Source organism: Salvelinus fontinalis, chromosome 30 (assembly GCF_029448725.1).
Source record: "Salvelinus fontinalis isolate EN_2023a chromosome 30, ASM2944872v1, whole genome shotgun sequence".
In the NCBI taxonomy this organism is placed as follows: Eukaryota; Metazoa; Chordata; class Actinopteri; order Salmoniformes; family Salmonidae; genus Salvelinus; species Salvelinus fontinalis.
In genome coordinates, this window is record NC_074694.1 from 13,521,448 (window position 1) to 13,543,584 (window position 22,137).

General features: G+C 44.5%; 1 protein-coding gene across 2 annotated transcripts in view; it reads left to right on the forward strand.

Annotated features, from left to right (window-relative positions):
* Positions 1 to 14,630: 14,630 nt before the first annotated feature.
* The window catches only part of LOC129828662 (cytohesin-1-like), a 49,379-nt gene continuing 41,872 nt past the window's right edge, over positions 14,631 to 22,137 (forward strand). Inside the window, exon 1 of one of the 2 annotated variants that reach the window (XM_055889766.1) lies at positions 14,631 to 14,998. In XM_055889766.1, the coding sequence (XP_055745741.1) occupies positions 14,917 to 14,998 (82 nt within the window). In that variant the 5' untranslated portion in view covers positions 14,631 to 14,916. The remainder of the gene's footprint in view (positions 14,999 to 22,137) is intronic. The other variant, XM_055889773.1, reaches the window with a different exon arrangement.

The window sequence follows — 22,137 nt, forward strand, 5'->3', positions numbered from 1 at the left end:
TAAGGAAATATTTTTTTAAATGTTTAATTTTATTCCTAATTATTCTCATTGAAGTTGATTGAGCAGCACTTGAGACATTGAAAAATTGCCTCCTTCCACTGAAATAAAATAGTGTAAAATGTACATTGAAGTCTGTCATGCTTCTGTTTGAAAATAAAAGAGCCGCACACTCTAGGAGCTCAGATGCAAAAATATTTAATTTACCAACGTGTGACCTGTCGAAACGTTGGTAAATTAAATATTTTTGCATCTGAGCTCCTAGAGTGCGGCTCTTTTATTTTCAAGTTTTCAACTCCGCTAGCCAGCACCTCGCCTAAATAGGTGTGCGTTTCTTTTTCTTCTAGATTATGCTTCTGTTACCATGAAGGCATATACACATTAGGATCCTTCTGAAATTTGATCCAGTGGATATTTTTAAGATACAATTTTGAATGATTTATCTTGAGGACAAGAAAACACTTTAGTGATATTGACCAACCCCTGAAAAAGGTTAGAAATGTTCACAATTTTTGTATGATTCTGATGACCTGTTCAGTGTGACCTGTTCTGATCTGTTGACCTGTTCTGTTGACCTGTTCTGATCTGTTGACCTGTTCAGTGTGACTTGTTCTGACCTGTTGACCTGTTCAGTGTGACTTGTTCTGACCTGGTCTGATGACCTGTTTTGACCTGTTCAGTGGGAACAGTTCTGATGACCTGTTCAGTGTGACTTGTTTTGACCTGTTCTGACCTGATGACCTGTTCTGATGATCTGTTGACTTCTTCAGTGTGACCTGTCTGACCTGTTTACCTGTTCTGACCTGATGACCTGTTCAGTGGGACCTGTTCTGACCTTTTGACCTGTTCTGACCTTTTGACCTGTTCTGATGACCTGTTCAGTTTGACCTGTTCTGACCTGATGACCTGTTCAGTTTGACCTGTTCTGACCTGTTGACCTGTTCTGATGACCTGATGACCTGTTCAGTGTGACCTGTTCTGATGACCTGTTCAGTGTGACTTGGTCTGACGACCTGTTCAGTGTGACTTGTTCTGACCTGTTAACCTGTTCTGACCTGTTCAGTGTGAGCTGTTCTGATGACCTGATGACCTGTTCAGTGTGACCTGTTCTGACCTGTTAACCTGTTTTGATGACCTGTTCAGTGTGACCTGTTCAGTGTGACCTGTTCAGTGTGACCTGTTCTGATGACCTGTTCAGTGTGACTTGGTCTGATGACCTGTTAACCTGTTCTGACATGATGACCTGTTGACCTGTTCTGATGACCTGTTGACCTGTTCTGATGACATGTTCTGATCTGTTGACCTGTTCAGTGTGACCTGTTGACCTGTTCTGACCTGTTCAGTGTGACCTGTTCACCTGTTCTGATAACCTGATGACCTGTTGACGTGTTCAGTGTGACCTGTTCTGATGACCTGATGACCTGTTCAGTGTGACCTCTTTTGAGCTGTTCTGACCTGTTTCGATGACCTGTTCAGTGTGACCCGTTGACCTGTTGACCTGTTCAGTGTGACCCGTTGACCTGTTCAGTGTGACCTGTTCTGACCTTTTGACCTGTTCTGACCTTTTGACCTGTTCTGACCTTTTGACCTGTTCTGACCTTTTGACCTGTTCAGTGGGACCTGTTCTGACCTTTTGACCTGTTCTGATGACCTGTTCTGATGACCTGTTCTGACCTGTTCTGACCTGTTCAGTGTGACCTGTTCTGTTGACCTGTTCAGTGTGATTTGTTCTGACCTTTTGACCTGTTCAGTGATTTGTTCTGACCTGTTTTGACCTGTTCAGTGTGACTTGGTCTGACGACCTGTTCAGTGTGACTTGGTCTGACGACCTGTTCAGTGTGACTTGGTCTGACGACCTGTTCAGTGTGACTTGGTCTGACGACCTGTTCAGTGTGACTTGGTCTGACGACCTGTTCAGTGTGACTTGGTCTGACGACCTGTTCAGTGTGACTTGGTCTGACGACCTGTTCAGTGTGACTTGGTCTGACGACCTGTTCAGTGTGACTTGGTCTGACGACATGTTCTGACCTGTTGACCTGTTCTGACGACCTGTTCTGACCTGTTGACCTGTTCTGATGACCTGTTCTGACGACCTGTTCAGTGTGACCTGTTCTGACGACCTGTTCTGACCTGTTGACCTGTTCTGACGACCTGTTCAGTGTGACCTGTTCTGACGACCTGTTCAGTGTGACCTGTTCAGTGTGACCTGTTCTGTTGACCTGTTCTGATGACATGTTCTGACCTGTTGACCTGTTCTGATGACCTGTTCTGACCTTTTGACCTGTTCAGTGTGACCTGTTTTGACCTGTTCTGAACAGGACAGGTCAAAACAAATGACATGTTCTGACCTGTTGACCTGTTCTGACCTTTTGACCTGTTCAGTGTGATTTGTTTTGACCTGTTCAGTGTGACCTGTTCTGATGACCTGTTCAGTTTGACATGTTCTGACCTGTTGACCTGTTCTGACCTTTTGACCTGTTCAGTGTGACCTGTTCTGATGACCTGTTCTGACCTGATGACCTGTTCAGTGTGACCTGTTCTGATGACCTGTTCAGTGTGACCTGTTCTGATGACTTGTTCAGTGTGACCCGTTGACCTGTACAGTGTGACCTGTTCTGACCTGTTGACCTGTTCTGACCTGTTGACCTGTTCAGTGTGACCTGTTCTGATGACATGTTCTGACCTGTTCTGATGACCTGTTCAGTGTGACCTGTTCTGACCTGTTGACCTGTTCTGACCTTTTGACCTGTTCAGTGTGATTGGACTTGTTCTGATGACTTGTTCAGTGTGACCCGTTGACCTGTTCAGTGTGACCTGTTCTGACCTGTTGACATGTTCTGACCTGTTGACCTGTTCTGACCTTTTGACCTGTTCAGTGTGACCTGTTCTGATGACCTGTTCTGACCTGATGACCTGTTCAGTGTGACCTGTTCTGACCTGTTGACCTGTTCTGACCTGTTGACATGTTCAGTGTGACCTGTTCACCTGTTCTGATAACCTGATCAGTGTTCTTTCCTGCTATGTTTTTGTTTGTTTAGTATTTTACTGCAGTTGGATTAATAAAACTCAGTTTAATTAAAATGTATATATATTTATATTATATATTTTTTCGCCAAGGAAAAAACCATTACATGGTTATATCTATGAAATACAATGTTTATATGTTGGAGTGAATTTTAGAGAAATAAAACCAATTTATATGGAAGCCATATTGGTCTCAACCCTGTTACCCTAGTCTCAACCCTGTTACATGACCATTTTTGTGTCATCATTTTGGAAAGGTTATGAAATATGGAGTTAATGTTTGTTGAGCTCAGTCTGAAATGTTTAGTGCAATAATGAGAATATAGATTTTAGTTCAACTTAAGGCTGTGTAAGGGAGGCGAAGTCAGGTGCAGGAGAGTAGAGTAGAGTAAACAGGCACACTTTTATTCCGTTCAACAATAGGGACAAAAAAAATGACAAGTGCCCAAAAACACGGAACATAAACTATAAAAGTATCGCGCGTGAACATAGACCGTTCACAATGAACAATTACACACAAAGACATGATGGGGAACAGAGGACTAAATACATGTAGATTGATTGGGGAATGAAAACCAGGTGTGTATGGAACAAGACAAAACAAATGGTTATATGAAAAATGGAGCGGCGAGGGCTGGAAAGCCGGTGACGTTGAACGCCGCCCGAACAAGGAGAGGAGCCGACTTCGGCGGAAGTCGTGACAGAAACCATACTTTTGATAAAACAATTGAGGTTGCTTCAGTGTCCATTTCAGGCTTGAGTATAGCAAAAGTATGAGATATTATGTAACATTTTTATTTGCAATTATTGAATTAGTTTGAGGGACATATGATTACAAGGGAAATGTAGATTTTATTACAAGTATCTTTTATAATCATATTCAGACAACTTACATAGCGTCCATAACGAGGTTGAAGACAAATGGTGTCCTTATCGGGGGAAAAAATGTCCAATAACAATAGGGTTTGGATGCCTGAGATGGGAAAAAAAAATCCTTTATGTCGTGGGGTGTTCAGAAAAATTATTTATTTTTGTAAAAAAAATGTCAAAGCCCAAATATGACCCATGAAACATCTATGAAAATGGGTATGTTTTAAAATTAATATATTGTTGAGGGGAAAAGCTTGTCACTTGGAGCAATAGCAGCACCGTGTGGCATACAGGACAGAGTGCTGATGTGTTTTTTCACTAGTCTGGTTGTAAGAGAGTTGGCTAAAACAGAAATGGCAACCAGGCCAGTGTATAAAATCCTCTGGTGTTAGAGTCATGTGTTATCCAGACAAAGATGGAGACTTCTATAAATATTTTTTGTATCATAATCGTATGATTTGATCTGCAAGCACACAGGTAAATCACACACACACACTCATCATTCCACACACACACACATGCGCACACACACACAGAGCTAATGTGGATCCATAATAAATACAAATACACACACACACTTCGGAGGACGCATGGCTTTCGACCTTCGTCTCTCCCGAGCCCGTACGGGAGTCGTAGCGATGAGACAAGATAGTAATTACTAACAATTGGATACCACAAAATTGGGGAGAAAAAGCGGGTAAAAAAAATAAATACAAAAATACACACACACATCCTACTACACCGGCTCTCTATGACCCAGTCTGTAAAACCTACAGTACATGCTTCAATCACCATAGTCCCTGTGCCCAAGAACTCCAAGGTAACTTGTCTAATGACTATCGCCTCATAGCACTCACATCTGTAGCCAGGAAATGGTTTGAAAGGCTGGTCATGGCTCACATCAACACTATCATCCCAGACACCCTGGACACAGTCCAATTCACATACCGCCCCAACAGACCCACAGATGACTCAATCTCTATTGCACTCCACACTGCACTTTCCCACCAGGAGAAAAGGAACACTTTCGTGAGAATGCGGTTTATTGACTACAGCTCAGCGTTCAACACCATAGTGCCCTCGAAGCTCAACACTAAGCTAAGGACCCTGGAATTAAGCACCTCGCTCTACAACTGGATCCTGGACATCCTGATGGGCGCCCCAGGCGGTGAGGGTAGGCAGCAACCCATCTGCCACGCTGACCCTCAACACTGGGGCCCCTCAGGGGTGCGTGCTTAGTCCCCTCCTGTACTCCCTGTTCACCCACAACTGTGTGGCCGCACATGACTCAAACACCATTAAGTTTGCTGACGACACAACGGCGATAGGCCTGATCACCGACGACGATAAAACAACCTACAGGGAAGAGGTCAGAGACCTGGCAGTGTGGTGCCAGGATAACAACCTCTCCCTCAACGTCAGCAAAATATATGAGCTGATGGGCCAAGCACACACCCATTCACATCGACAGGGCTGTAGTGGAGAGAGTCGAGAGCTTTAAGTTCCTCGGTGTCCACATTACTAAGGATCCATCATGGTCCAAATACACCCGCACAGTCGTGAAGAGGGAACGACAATGCCTCTTCCCCCTCAGGAGGATGAAAAGATTTAGCATGGGTCTTCAGATCCTCAAAACGTTCTACAGCTGCACAATTGAGAGCATCTTGACTGGCTGCATCACCACTTGGTATGGCAACTGTTTGGCATCTGGACCATAAGGTACTACAGAGGGTAGAGCTCCCTGCCATCCATGAATTCTATACCAGAGGAATAAGCAAGGCCCTAAAAATGGTCAAAGACTCCAGCCACCTAAGTCACAGACTGTTCTCTTGCATGGAAAGCGGTACCGGAGCGCCAAGTCTGGAACAAAAAGGCCAAAAGACTACACTTGTTGTGTTCGACGCATGTGACAAATACATTTTCATTATAATTTATTTGAAATACCAATCATCTGAGTGCAGGAGTAAGTTTTAATTTTCTCTCTCTACAAAAGTAACCAATCCCTTTCAACTGTGTTGGTTGGCATGACAGCCAGGTTTGATGCATTTGTGAGAAGTGTCTGGGGTGGATGGATGGGTGAGAGAGGGGGGGGGAGAAAGAGAGAGAGGTAGAAAAAGAGGGAGATAGAGAGCTTGTGTTAACTTTCAGGGCCACTTACTGTATGTTAGAGTCAAAATGTCTCTGTAATCTGGAAATAGACACACAAGCACTTTTTTTCACCCCTTTTTTCTCCCCAATTTCGTGGTATCCAGTTGGTAGTAGTTACACTCTTGTCTCATCGCTGCAACTCCCGTACGGACTCGGGAGAGGCGAAGGTCAAGAGCTGTGCATCCTCCGAAACACAACCCAGCCTAGCCGCACTGCTTCTTGACACAATGCCCATCCAACCCAGAAGCCAGCCACACCAATGTGTCGGAGGAAACACCGTACACCTGGCGACTGTGTCAGCGTGCACTGCGCTCGGCCCGCCACAGGAGTCGCTAGTGCGCGATGAGACAAGGATATCCCTGCCAGCCAAACCCTCCCCTAACCCGGACGACGCTGGGCCAATTGTTTGCTGCCCCATGGGCCTCCCGGTCGCGGCCGGCTGCGACAGAGCCTGGACTCGAACGCAGAATCTCTAGTGGCACAGTTCCCCACTGCACCACGCGGGAGGCCCTGGACTTTGCTTTTTTATTACTATTTTTGCGTTAATTATTACTTTGTTTGCTCAGAATGTTCGTGCAATAATTTCCTACGACCGACAAACACTTCTGGATCATGAATAAGAAGTTACTCTTTTTAATTTCACCTTTATTTAACCAGGTAGGCTAGTTGAGAACAAGTTCTCATTTACAATTGCGACCTGGCCAAGATAAAGCAAAGCAGTTCGACACATACAACAACACAGAGTTACACATGGAGTAAAACAAACATACAGTCAATAATAGAGTAGAAAAATAAGTCTATATACAATGTGAGCAAATGAGGTGAGATAAGGGAGCTAAAGGCAAAAAAAAGGCCATGGTGATGAAGTAAATACAATATAGCAAGTAAAACACTGGAATGGTAGATTTGCAGTGGAAGAATGTGCAAAGTAGAGATAGAAATAATGGGGTGCAAAGGAGCAAAATAAATAAATACAGTAGGGAGAGGTAGTTGTTTGGGCTAAATTATAGATGGGCTATGTACAGGTGCAGTAATCTGTGAGCTGCTCTGACAGCTGGTGCTTACAACTTCTTATGGCTGCATCCCGCTACCGGGATCGATATGACAACAGCCAGTGAAAGTGCAGGGCGCCAAATTCAAACAACAGAAATCTCATAATTAAAATTCCTCAAACATACATGTGTCTTATATCATTTTAAATGTAATCTTGTTGTTAAACCCACCAAAGTGTCCGATTTCAAATATACTTTTCAGCGAAAGCACTACAAACGATTATGTTAGGTCACCACAAAACTACAATAAGCACAGCCATTTTTCCAGCGAAAGATAGCTTTCACAAAAAGCAGAAATAGAGATAAAATTAATCACTAACCTTTGATTATCTTCATCAGATGACACTCATAGGACTTCATGTTACACAATACATGCATGTTTTGTTTGATAAAGTTCATATTTATAACAAAAAATCTGAGTTTACATTGGCGCGTTACATTCACTAGTTCCAAAAACATCAAGTGATTTTGCATAGCCACTTCGTTTCAACAGATATACTCTTTTTTTTATTTCTTTTTTTTTGTCCCATTTTCTCCCCAATTTTCGTGGTATCCAATCGCTAGTAATTACTACCTTGTCTCATCGCTACAACTCCCGTACGGGCTCGGGAGAGACGAAGGTCGAAAGCCATGCGTCCTCCGAAGCACAACCCAACCAGCCGTACTGCTTCTTTAACACAGCGCGCCTCCAACTCGGAAGCCAGCCGCACCAATGTGTCGGAGGAAACACCGTGTACCTGGCCCCCTTGGCTGGCGCGCACTGCGCCCGGCCCGCCACAGGAGTCGCTGGAGCGCGATGAGACAAGGATATCCCTACCGGCCAAACCCTCCCTACCCCGGACGACGCTATGCCAATTGTGCGTCGCCCCACGGACCTCCCGGTCGCGGCCGGCTGCGACAGAGCCTGGGCGCGAACCCAGAGACTCTGGTGGCGCAGTTAGCACTGCGATGCAGTGCCCTAGACCATTGCGCCACCCGGGAGGCCCTCAACAGATATACTCATCATAAATGTAGATGATAATACAAGTTATACACATGGAATTATAGATATACCTCTCCTTAATGCAACCGCTGTGTCAGATTTAAAAAAAACTTTACGGAAAAAGCAAATCATGCAATAATCTGAGACGGAGCTCAGAACAATAGCCAAATTAGCCGCCATGTTGGGGTCAACAGAAACCAGAAAATACATGATAAATGTTTCCTTACCTTTGATGAACTTCATCAGAATGCAGTCCTAGGAATCCCAGGTCCACAATAAATGCTTGATTTGTTTGATAATGTCCGTTATTTATGTCCAATTAGCTACTTTGGTTAGCGCGTTTGGTAAACAATTCCAAAGTCACAAAGCGCGTCCACTATAACGTGACGAAATGTCCAAAAGTTCCGTAACAGTCAGTAGAAACATGTCAAACGATGTACTTGTCACGACTTCGACCGAGGCAGGCTCTCCTTCCCGTTCGGGTGGCGTTCGGCGGTCGTCGTCACCGGCCTATTAGCTGCCACTGATCCTTTTCTCCCCCTCCCTATGTGTTTATTGGGTGCACCTGTTTTGTATGAGGGTGTAATTAGTTGGGCTTATTTAGTCAGCCGGCCCGCACGTTTCTTTGTGCGGGATTGTTTGTATGTATGTGTGGTGTTGGTTTTGTGCTTCACGTTTATCTGGACTGTGTTCATTCCCCCCGTGTCTGGGGTAGTTTATAGTGTACTCCCAGTGTGTTAGTAGGGTGGCCTAGTTTGTTCCGTGTTCATTAAAGAACATTTGTATTTGCACCTGCTGTTCCTGCGCTTTTCCTTCACACTCCGACACCCAGGCCTTACAGTACTGAATCAATCTTTAGAATGTTGTTAACATACATCTTGAATAACGTTCCAACCGGAGAATTAGATTGACTTCAGATGAGCGGTGGAACGGAGGTCCTCCTCATGTGAACGCGCATGTGAAAGCATGGTCAGCTCGTGGCAGTGATTACTCATTCCTGTCTCCTTCGGCCCCCCTTCACATTAGAGAGTTATCAGACAAAGTTCTATTGACTGTTGACATCTAGTGGAAGCCGTAGGAAGTGAAAACTCATCAATATCTCGCTGTAATTTCAATGAGAGCTTGGTTGAAAATCTGCCACCTCAGAAATTCAAACAGGAAGTGGAACTTCTCAGGTTTTTGCCTGCCATATGAGTTCTGTTATAATCACAGACATAATTCAAACAGTTTTAGAAACTTCAGAGTGTTTTCTATCCAATACGAATAATAATATGCATATATTAGCAACTGGGACTGAGGAGCAGGCAGTTTACTATGGGCACCTCTGTGCACCTTTCATCCAAGCTACTCAATATTGCCCCTGCAGCCATAAGAAGTTAAAGCTAGTGAGGGAGATAAGTGCTTGCAGTTTCAGAGATTTTTGTAGTTCATTCCAGTCATTGGCAGCAGAGAACTGGAAGGAGAGGCAGCCAAAGGAAGAATTGGTTTTGGGGGTGACCAGAGAGATATACCTGCTGGAGCGCGTGCTACAGGTAGGTGCTGCTATGGTGACCAGCGAGCTGAGATAAGGGGGGACTTTACCTAGCAGGGTCTTGTAGATGACCTGGAGCCAGTGGGTTTGGCGACGAGTATGAAGCGAGGGCCAGCCAACGAGAGCGTACAGGTCGCAGTGGTGGGTAGTATATGGCGCTTTGGTGACAAAACGGATAGACTGCATCCCATTTATTGAGTAGGGTGTTAGAGGCTATTTTGTAAATGACATCGCCGAAGTCGAGGATCGGTAGGATGGTCAGTTTTACAAGGGTATGTTTGGCAGCATGAGTGAAGGATGCTTTGTTGCGAAATAGGAAGCCAATTCTAGATTTAACTTTGGATTGGAGATGTTTGATGTGAGTCTGGAAGGAGAGTTTACAGTCTAACCAGACACCTAGGTATTTGTAGTTGTCCACATATTCTAAGTCAGAACCATCCAGAGTAGTGATGTTGGATGGGCGGGCAGGTGCAGGCAGCGATCGGTTAAAGAGCATGCATTTAGTTTTACTTGTATTTAAGAGCAATTGGAGGCCACGGAAGGAGAGTTGTATGGCATTGAAGCTCGTCTGGAGGGTTGTTAAAACAGTGCTCAAAGAAGGGCCAGAAGTATACAGAATGGTGTCGTCTGCGTAGAGGTGGATCAGAGACTCACCAGCAGCAAGAGCGACATCATTGATGTATACAGAGAAGAGAGTCAGTCCAAGAATTGAACCCTCAACCCTCAGAATCTCTCAGCCTCCCAGATCTGGAAATACTACATTCACTCCTTTGTTCCACCTCGTGTCCTTTTTCAAGGCGCCGTAGATCACCAACACAGAGGATTGGAGTGATCCAATATCTCGGCGACCAGGTCGGTGGTAACTGTTGTTTGTTTGACACAGAAATGTTCTCTTCAGTTTCCCACCAGGGCTCTTTAGATCTAGCATGGCTGACTGGTCTGGAGTTAGTTTGGTATCAGCCAGACTACTTTAGATCTAGCATGGCTGACTGGTCTGGAGTCAGTTTGGTATCAGCCAGACTACTTTAAATTTAGATCTGATTAACTAGTTATTTCACATACAGAATTTTGGTTTTTAGTTTCAGTGTTTTATAGATTCAGTTTCCCACCAGGGCTCTTTAGATCTTGTCTGGTTGACTGGTCTGGAGTCAGTTTGGTAATATTGTTATACAACCCTCTCACAAACAATGCTATATTTCTGCTTCTCTTCTGTTTACAGAACAAGGATGAGAAGAATCAAAAGAAGAAGATAGAAAGGAGGAGAGAGTGAGTAGGGGAGAGAAATGAGGGGAAAGAAAGGAGGAGAGCGAAAGGAGGAGAGAAAGGAGGGGAGAGAAAGAAGGAGAGAAAGGAGGAGAGAAGGGAGGGGAGAGAAAGGAGGAGAGAGAAAGGAGGAGAGAAAGAAGGAGAGAAAGGAGGGGAGAGTAAGGAGGGGAGAGAAAGGAGGGGAGAGAAAGGAGGAGAGAGAAAGGAGGGGAGAGAAAGGAGGAGAGAGAAAGGGGGAGAGAGAAAGAAGGAGAGAGTAAGGAGGGGAGAGTAAGGAGGGGAGAGAAAGGAGGAGAGAGAAAGAAGGAGAGAGTAAGGAGGGGAGAGAAAGGAGGAGAGAGAAAGGAGGGGAGAGTAAGGAGGGGAGAGAAAGGAGGGGAGAGAAAGGAGGAGAGAGAAAGAAGGAGAGAGAAAGGAGGAGAGAGAAAGGAGGGGAGAGAAAGGAGGAGAGAGAAAGGAGGAGAGAGAAAGGAGGAGAGAGAAAGGAGGGGAGAGAAAGGAGGAGAGAGAAAGGAGGGGAGAGAAAGGAGGAGAGAGAAAGGGGGAGAGAAAGGAGGGGAGAGTAAGGAGGGGAGAGAAAGGAGGAGAGAGTAAGGAGGGGAGAGTAAGGAGGGGAGAGTAAGGAGGGGAGAGAAAGGAGGAGAGAGAAAGGAGAGGAGAGAAAGGAGAGGAGAGAAAGAAGGAGAGAGAAAGAAGGAGAGAGAAAGAAGGAGAGAGTAAGGAGGGGAGAGAAAGGAGGGGAGAGAAAGGAGGGGAGAGAAAGGAGGAGAGAGAAAGGAGGAGAGAGAAAGGAGGAGAGAGAAAGGAGGGGAGAGAAAGGAGGGGAGAGAAAGGAGGGGAGAGAAAGGAGGGGAGAGAAAGGAGGGGAGAGAAAGGAGGGGAGAGAAAGGAGGGGAGAGAAAGGAGGAGAGAGAAAGGAGGAGAGAGAAAGGAGGGGAGAGAAAGGAGGGGAGAGAAAGGAGGGGAGAGAAAGGAGGGGAGAGAAAGGAGGGGAGAGAAAGGAGGGGAGAGAAAGGAGGGGAGAGAAAGGAGGAGAGAGAAAGGAGGAGAGCGAAAGGAGGGGAGAGAAAGGAGGAGAGAGAAAGGAGGAGAGAAGCCCGAGACCAGCCGTCACATTAAGTATATTTCCCACGCAGCAGAAAAGATCGTAAAGGATCGTCACTCTGAGCCAAGGACTGATTCCGATCAACGGTAGATTTAAAGGTAATTTCCAATTGAGCCGGAATATGCACCGTTTACCGTGAATGTGGAAACATTGCCTTTTAAAGGTGCATAGCCGACAAAACACGATCAGATTTTATCCCTGGCCTGACTGTGCGTCTTTGTTTGTGTGTGTGTGTGTGTGTGTGTGTGCGTGCGTGAAATGTTCTTAGAGAAAGTGTCACTGTCCTTGAAAGCGAAAGTAAACAAATAAACCAAATTTCAAAGGCTTCAACCCCCCCACCCAATTATGAATGAGTCTGTTGTTGCCAAGCAACTCCACGAGTGAGATAGACACAGAGATTGAATTAGCGATATAAAATACATTTTACTCTGAGAAAAAGATGGAGGCCTTTCCAAGTAGGTCCCCCTTTCGCATGTTTGTGTGTGTGTCTGCTCTCATCCTTTCCTCCCCCTATGTCAAACTGCTCATTTTCAGAAGTTGGCTCTCTAGAGATGAAACCTAGAGCCTTAGGCATGTAAAGGCCAAGGTCAGTCTTAGTTAGTCAAGGTCAGGGGCAGTCAATGGTGGTGGTTGAGACAGGTTGAAAGTGGTCACAGAGGAACTGCACTAGAGTTCAGAACTAATTAGAATAAATAGGAAAGGAGAGAAGAAGAAGAGAAAGGAGAGAAGAAGAAGAGAAAGGAGAGAAGAAGAACAGAGGAGAGAAGAAGAAGAAGAAGAAGAAGAGAAAGGAGAGAAGAAGAACAGAGAGGAGGGAAGAAGAAGAGAAAGGAGAGAAGAATAACAGAGAGAAGAGAGAGGGTTGAGCAACAAGGGGCAAACAAAGAATGAACAAATAACAGAAAAGAGAATGAGAGGCAAGGATTTAGAGAGAAAAGGGAGGGAGAGCAGAAGACAAGACACTTGGAAAAAGTGAACCATTAAATCAAATAATATAAAACGTTATTTGTGAAATGCTAAGTAAATACCAGGTGTAGACTAACTGTGAAATGCTTACGTACGGGCTCTTCCCAACAATGCAGGGAGAAAGAAAATAGAGAAACAATAGAAAAGTAAAACACGTATTAATAAAAGTAATAATAAATACACATAATGGTTATAATAACTTGGGTACCAGGGAACAGGGTACCACTACTGAGTCGATGTGCAGGGGTACGAGGTTATTGAGGTACACAGACTACATTGCCAAAAGTATGTAGACACCTGGTCGTGGAACATTCAGCCACAAGAGCATTAGTGCAGTCTGGCACTGATGTTGGGCGATCAGGCTTGGCTCGCAGTCGGTGTTCCAATTCATCCCAAAGGTGTTCGATAGGGTTGAAGTCAGGGCTCTATACAGGACAGTCAAGTTCTTCCACACTGATCTCGACAAACCATTTCTGTATGGACCTCGCTTTGTGCACAAGGGCATTGTCATGCTGAAACAGGAAAGGGACTTCCCCAAACTGTTGCCACAAAGTTGGAATCACAGAATCGTCTACAATGTCATTGTATGCTGTTGCGTTAATATTTCCCTTCACTGGACCTAAGGGGCATTATAAAGAGTGTTGTTGGTGGGAATGCTACTAGGAGATAGCATTATAAAGGGTGTTGTTAGTGGGAATGCTTCCAGGAGATAGCATTATAAAGTGTATGAATTAATGGTTGGATTAGAATAGCCGTTAGAATCATTGGCTAGTATAGAGAATTAAGTAAAACCAAGTCCAAATCCCTATCTCCATCCATGGCTAATTTAGGAAAGGGACAATCTTTGCTAGTTAGCTAGCGGACAACACAACAAGATGCGACAATTGAAGTTGTTTCTGTCAATGACGTATGCTCTCATGCAATTTGATAGGAGTGACGTCAAAATCCAAGCAAGCTTCCCTTGACACTTTTTTTTTTGGTGCACCAGGACCATTCACAGTTGACCTCGCTCAGTTTAGCTCAACACTGATTGGCACATTTTTTATACTTTTTTTCATCAAGGGAGGCCAAATGCTTGCTGGCTTCCCTTGCATTCCATTCAATGCTACGGGCAGCAACAATGTCATACTCGTTTGGACCAGACAGCATCAGATAGACGGTCTACATGTAGAGAGACAGAGGGGCGTTGTTTCACTCACTCGGATGCTTTCTCCTATGCAATACATTCAGCCTCTTGCAAATTCAAGGAAAATTATGAAACACAGAGAGACGAAAGATACATTATTTTAATAGTAAAAAAAAAATATTGGTACAATTTTTTGGGGAGAAGCTTGGCTTCCCCTTGGCATTCATGAATACACACCACTGTGGAGAGGGGAGCAGAAGGTGTGTGTGTGTGTGTGTGTGTGTGTGTGTGTGTGTGTGTGTGTGTGTGTGTGTGTGTGTGTGTGTGTGTGTGTGTGTGTGTGTGTGTGTGTGTGTGTGTGTGTGTGTGTTTGCTTGTGTAAAATGTAATCAGTTCTAAGAATACTTCAGCAACTGCTAGAGAGAGAGGGGGTGTTGGAAAGAGAGTGAGTAAGCAGCAAACGGAAAAATAGAGGAGGGAGGTCAAGTAAATTAATGACAGTGAAGAGGAGAGAGAGTGGGGCGAGAGAGAAAAGAAGAGCGCACTCATAGGAGAGTGAATTAGTGTTTGGCAGAGGACGGGAGAGAACACTGGAGGTTGGATCATTCAGGGGAGCGCCTAGTGAGCTGAACCCAGGAACTGCGCCTCGACGGTGGGATTGATAAACCTGTGTGTGGAGCGGTGCTGCCTGAAGGGACAGACAGAGTCACAAGACAAGAAGAGAGAGACAGTGAAGAGAGGGACGAAAGAAGAGCACAGAGAAAAGAGGAAAGACGCTAAGAACATCGGAACACTTAGCTTCAACACCTAGTTCAACACACACACACACACACACAGAGACACAGTGTAATGATGGGGACTGTTAGTGAGCTGTGTGCTTCCAGTTTCCAGGCATTTCTTTGTCCAACAGTCAGACCTGCAGCAACTAAAGGTAGGTCACCTCTAATCATCCAAGATAACAGAAACAAGTTTATTTCCTGCCAAAACAAGAGGACCACAATGGAAACTAGATAGTCATTTTCCATGAAGAAACATTGTTGGGACTTGCTTTAACTCTTTACAAGTATGTTTGTGGTAGAGGAAGAAGTATAAAACGTTTTACTTAAGCCAAGAAGTTAAATATAGTCTAAGTTAATTTAGTAAAATAAATGGTCTGATTACTTTGAAAGACCTATCAACCTTATTACTTTGGATTGTGGGGCAGTTAGATCACATATTTCATCACAAACAACTAGACTCAGACTAGCCTACTACACTCTTATACACCATCCTACTAGAATACCACAGGATATGCAAACTGTAATAACAGAGTAGGAGGCAATTGTAAAACTTTATTTTATCCCAAGTGTTTATCCCTTACTTTAACCATACATGCATTTCTTAATCAAAGGATAAAGATGTTAAAATGAGGTTATGACTGGATAGGTAAATAAATAGGATATATACATACATGGATAGATAAAAGAATAGGATAGATAGATAAAGTAAGGATACAGGGATAGAGAAGACCTAATGGATGGAGGGATGAAGGGATAAAATGAGGATAAGTTGGACTGATTTGGTATGATAAAGGAATTCATGTATGGTTGAAGATATAGATGTGCGCCCCCATTGTTATAATTTGAATGTTTTTAAAAGTTCCATGGCAGTTAATTCAACAGTGGGAAGTTAGCTAAATTAGTTGATGTGGTTACTAAAACATCTGTACCTCTTGATTGGTAGTAGATATTTCTGTTCTTATTTCAGATTTGAATAGCAGAGAAGTCGATCAAGGTGGCATACCCTTTAAGTTTTTGTCTACGTTTTTGGGAAAAGTGGTCAAGGTAGCAGATTTGTATCAAAAGACATAATGTTTACTCATTGTCTCATGATGGGAATTCTGAAAAGTCCATGACAGTTAATTCAACAGTGGGAAGTTAGCTAAATTATTTGACGTGGTTACTAAAACAGCTGTACCTCTTTAATAGATATTTATGTTCTTATTTCCATATTTTAATAGCATAGAAGTAGACCAAGATGTCATACCCTTTAATAAGTTTTTGTCTAAAGTGCTGGGAGTGGTCAAAATGGCAGCTGTTTCAAAAAATGAAAGTTGTTCATGCAGTTACTAAAACAGTTGTATCTGTACAATATATTTCTGTTCCAATTCCAGATATGAATAGCAGCGAAGTAGACCAAGATGTCATACCCTCCACAATTTTTGTCAAACGTTTTGGTTAAGTGAAATTGAAATTGGCACAGCGTCGTCCAGGTTTGGCCCGGGGTAGGCTGTCATTGTAAATAATAATTTGTTCTTAACTGGCTTTCCTAGTTAAATAAAGGTTACATTTATTTTATTTTATTAAAAAGCAGTCAAAACTGCAGTTGTTAGGAAAAAATGTGTTAATGCAGTTCCTAAAACAGTTCTATCGTTAGATCCGTATCGGATATTTTTGTTCCGTGGACAGATTTGAATAGCAGAGAAGTAGACGAAGATGCCATACACTCTAACTTTTTGTCTAACTTGTTCGGAAAGTGGCCAAAATGTCAGTTATTTATAAAAAGTGACAGATTTTTTTTGATGCAGTCATTTGAACAGCTGTAATGTTTGATTGGTACCAGATAATTCTGTTATTATTTCAGATTTGAATAGCAGAGAAGTAGAGGAAGATGTTATACCCTCTAACGTTTTGTGTAAGTGTTTGGCAAAGTGGCAGATTTATGTCAAAGTTTTTTTTTTTTCATTGTTGCATTTACAGTGCATGGAAGTTGGAAGTAATGATGTCACAATGGGAGCTTTATAATGTTGAAAAAAGTCACATTAAAGCGGATCTGACAGCATTTTAGTGAACACTTGGATATGGTCATTTTCACACATTTGCTTGAATGTTTGGGAATTTGGGGGAATTTTGGCAATTTCTCGCATGGAATAGCCTTCATTTCTCAGAACAAGTATAGACTGATGAGTTTCAGAAGAAAGTTATTTGTTTCTGGCCATTTTGAGCCTGTATTTGAACCCACAAATGCTGATGCTCCAGATACTCAACTAGTGTAAAGGCCAGTTGTATTGCTTTTTTAATCAGAACAACAGTTATCAGGTGTGCTAACATAATTGCAAAAGGTTTTTCTAATGATCAATTAGCCTTTTAAAATGATAAACTTGGATTAGCTAACACAACGTGCCGTTGGAACACAGGAGTGATGGTTGCTGATAATGGGCCTCTGTACGCCTATGTAGATATTCCATTACATATCTGCCATTTCCAGCTACATTAGTCATTTACAACATTAACAATGTCTACACTATATTTCTGATCATTTTGGATGTTATTTTAGTGGACAAAGAATTTTCTTTTCTTTCAAAAACAAGGACATTTCTAAGTGACCCCAAACTTTTGAACGATAGTGTATGTAGATATGCTAGCCTATTAACCACGTTATGACTGACTTGTGATCATTGTCCTTACTAGTTTGATTGTACTGACATTCCCAGACTTAGTTACATTTGTCCGTTTCCCCCCAAATATTGAGTCATTGAAACTGGAACAGTACATCCTGAATGGAGGCAGCAAACAATGTACCCAGCCAGCTGTGATTTGCAACCTGATAGCAGTATTTTTTGGACCAAGAAATGTATTGGTGAATTATATTAATCATGGATTGAACTGCATCCATCTATTCTGCCAACAACGTCCTGGAATGTTGAGTCAAAGAGAACCTATTTTTAAAACCTATAAAGTTGCTTTTGTAGTATAAACTAGGAATTTTATATATTTTTCTGATATTATGATTGTTTGTTTGTTTCATATCTGCAAAGTAGATCAAACGCTGTCAGTTCCACTTTAAATTGAATGTAGATGGACAAAAAGAAGGACAAAAAATACAATAGTATATCAAAAAGTTGTATACAAGCAGACTATTCCAGACCAGTCTGCACATTTTAATGGTGTTTCTAGCTTAAACAGTTATAAGAGTAACGTGTAGAAGAAGTATGACAAAGATTTAAAGTCAGGACTTTTGCTTTACAAGTCCCATCTAATAAGTTGATAAACTCTTTTGTGTTGTCCTCAATGATTTGAAATGCATTGTCTTCAGATGTGTGAGTTTGAATTGTAAAATAAATCAACACAAACATCAAAATCCCTCTACTGTGACCCTTAACAAATATACAAAGATTGATGTTCTGTCACAGACAGTTCCATATCAACTTGCTGTTGCCGTGGTGATTTATAGAATTCAGTGTAACTCCTCAGGTTGATGTGCTCTGTGCTACTGTGTGTGTGTGTGTGTGTGTGTGTGTGTGTGGGGGGGGGGGGGGGGGGGGGGTGACATTTCATGAGAGAGAGAAAGTGTGTGTGTGGGTGTGAGATGAGTGGACTGACACGTTTTAAGCCTCTAGTGGACCATGATCTTTCTTCCTCTCATTTGCTTGCATTTTCCATTATTCAACCACTCTGTCCAATCTGTCCCTCTCCCTTTCCTCCTCTCTACTTTTCTCGATCTTTCTCTCGTTCTCTCCCTTCCTCTGTTTTAGTCCCCTCATGCCACTGTGGTTAAATCTCCTTTCACCATGGCTTAAATCAAATTTACTGATAAACTCCTTAAGCAGAAAGTCAGATTTACTATTTATGTACCTTACTTTCAGAGGCTTAATCATATATATTTTCAGTTTTATACCTTCATTTCAGAAGCTCTTCCTCTCACTGTTCTCATACTCATTTTAATTTCCCCACCTCCCCAACTCCCCCTATCTCTCCTGTTCTTTATGCCATATTTTCTTTCTCCGAAGCCAAACTCAGTTAATAAAGTTCTAATTCAAGCACGCAGCTGCTAAGTCCCTCTCTACTTCCATCCTGTTTATCTGTCTCGCTTCTCTGTGTGTGTTGCCTCTTTAAAAAGAACAGCTCAACTATACTATTTTCACATTTCTATGCCAAGCCAAACCAAATCAGGCCAAGCTGTACTGCATCCACCATAGTTGCTGGAACTGTGCTGTAACGATACTCTAAATCCTCCTCCTCCGACGAGGAGAGGAGAGAGGGATCTGAAGACCAATATGCAGCGAGGTATGATGACATGATTTATTGATTTAAACAAGACACGACATAGACAGAAAACGAACTATACTTGAATAACTACAAAACAACAAACGACGTAGACGCACCTGAACATAAGAACTTACGTATAACGAAGAACGCATGAAAACAGGAACAGACTACATAAACCGAACAAACAAAACCGAAACAGTCCCATGTGGCGTAACATCACACAGACACAGGAGACAACCACCCACAAACAAACAGTGTGAAAACACCTACCTTAATATGGCTCTCAATCAGAGGAAATGAAAACCACCTGCCTCTAATTGAGAGCCATATCAGGTCACCCTTAAACCAACATAGAAACAGAAAACATAGACTGCCCACCCAAACTCACGTCCTGACCAGCTAACACATACACAAACTAACAGAAAACAGGTCAGGAACGTGACATAACCCCCCCCTCAAAGTGCGTACTCCGAACGCACCACCAAAAGTCTAGGGGAGGGTCTGGGTGGGCATCTGACCACGGTGGTGGCTCCGGCTCCGGACGCTGTCCCAATTCCACCATAATAAATCCCCGCTTCTGTGTCTTCCTCAAGGTGGCGACCCTCGCCACCGACCTTGGACTGGGAACCCTAGACATGGGTCCCGCTGGATTTAGGGGCCGCCCCGGACTGAGGGACGGCAGCTCCGGACTGAGGGACAACACCGGGACAAGGGGCAACACCGGGACAAGGGGCAGGTCCCGGCTGATAAACTCTGGCAGATCCTGGCTGGCTGGCTCTGGCGGATCCTGGCTGGACGGCTCTGAAGGCTGGTCCTGGCTGGACGGCTCTGAAGGCTGGTCCTGGCTGGACGGCTCTGAAGGCTGATCCGGTCTGGCGGAAGGCTCTGGCTGATCCGGTCTGGCGGAAGGCTCTGGCTGATCCGGTCTGGCGGAAGGCTCTGGCTGATCCGGTCTGGCGGAAGGCTCTGGCTGATCCGGTCTGGCGGAAGGCTCTGGCTGATCCGGTCTGGCGGAAGGCTCTGGCTGATCCGGTCTGGCGGAAGGCTCTGGCGGCTCCGGTCTGGCGGAAGGCTCTGTAGGCTCTTGGCAGACGGGCGGCTCTGTAGGCTCTTGGCAGACGGGCGGCTTTGCAGGCTCATGGCAGACGGGCAGCTTTGCAGGCTCATGGCAGACGGGCAGTTCAGGCGCCATTTGGCAGACGGGCAGTTCAGGCGCCGCTGGGCAGACGGGCAGTTCAGGCGCCGCTGGGCAGACGGGCAGTTCAGGCGCCGCTGGGCAGACGGGCAGTTCAGGCGCCGCTGGGCAGACGGGCAGTTCAGGCGCCGCTGGGCAGATGGGCAGTTCAGGCACCGCTGGGCAGACGGGCAGTTCAGGCGCCGCTGGGCAGACGGGCAGTTCAGGCACCGCTGGGCAGACGGGCACACCTGTAGGGAGGAGACGGAGAGACAGCCTGGTGCGTGGGGCTGCCACAGGACCCACCAGGCTGGAGAGACCTACAGGAGGCTTGATGTTAAAAGGCACCTGAAGGACCGGGCTGTGGAGGAGCACTGGAGCTCTGGTGCGCAGCCTTGGCACCACTCCCCCAGGCTGGCATACTACTCCAGCCCGTACCCTCCAGAGTGCAGGCACAGGTTGAACCGGGCTGTGGATGAGCACTGGAGATCTAGTGCCTACTACGCGCACCTCTCCCTTAGGCTCCACTCCCACATTTGCCCGGTACGAGCGGAGCGTAGGCATAGGACGCACTGCACCCTCCCAGCGCCCCGGAGACACAGCACGCAGAGCCGGCGCAGGATACCCTGGACCGAAACTGCGTACCGGAGACCAGACGCGCTGAGCAGGCACAATACGCCCCGGCTGGATGCCCACACTCACTTGACACTTTCGGGGGGCTGCCCTATAGCGCACCAGGCTATGGGCACGCACTGGCGACACCGTGCGCTTAACCGCATAACACGGTGCCTGACCAGTGACGCGTTGCTTATAATAAGCACGAGGAGTGCGCTCAGGTCTGCTACCTGGCTTAGCCACACTCCTCTCTAGCCCCCCCCCCAAAAAAATTCTGGGGTTGCCTCTCGTACCTGTCCCGCTGTCGTGCTGCCTCCTCATATCGCCGCCGCTCAGCTTTCGCTTCCTCCAGCTCAGCTTTGGGGCGGCGATACTCCCCAGCCTGTGCCCAGGGTCCTTCTCCATTCAACTCTTCCTCCCAAGTCCACAAGTCCTGGGATTTCTGTGGTTGCTTTCGCTGCCCTTTTCCCCGCTGCTTGGTTCTGGTAATTTGGTGGGTGGTTCTGTAACGATGTCTTTCGTCGTTGTGTTCGATGTATTCACTTTCGGAGCTGTTTGGCTGTTCGTATGTTTCGATGTACGTTCCTGTTCGTGAGTTTACGTTTGTCTATGTAAGTTTATGTTCAGGTTGCGTCAACGTCGTTTTGTTATTTTGTAAGTTTTGAAAGTGTTTTGTTTTGTTTAGTCTACGTCGTATTTGTAATAAAGATGGCATATTTCCCGGACTCCGCATTTTGGTCAGAAGATCCTTCTCTCCTCACCTCATCTGAGGATGAGGAAAGCGACAGCTATTACATGTGCTGGAAAGGACAATCTGTAAATATAATATTATATTCTGCACGGTACAGTTCTGGTTCGCACGATAGTGTCATTTTCCTTCATTTTATTTATTTTTTAATCAAACTTGTTCGTCCATGACTGGGCTGCGACATGGTGTCATACACTTTAAATTATGTAACGAGAATGTCATTATAGTGAGTTAATGAACTGGATTACTGGCCAAGTTATTGTTTTATATTGTTTAAACCCGCCTTGTCTTGCGTTTCCACCAGATGGGCCAGCGGCAAAGTCAAAATTGTCTATATCGTAAAAATTGGTCAAAACAAAAAAATGCTTTTTGGTCTTATTTTAAGGTCAGGGTTAGGCATAAGGTTAGCAGTGTGGTTAAAACAAAAATCCACCCTAAAACTATATTATGGTATTTGTTTCATTAGTCCACTGTTGATAAAGTCCGAAAATGTTTTACATGTCAGC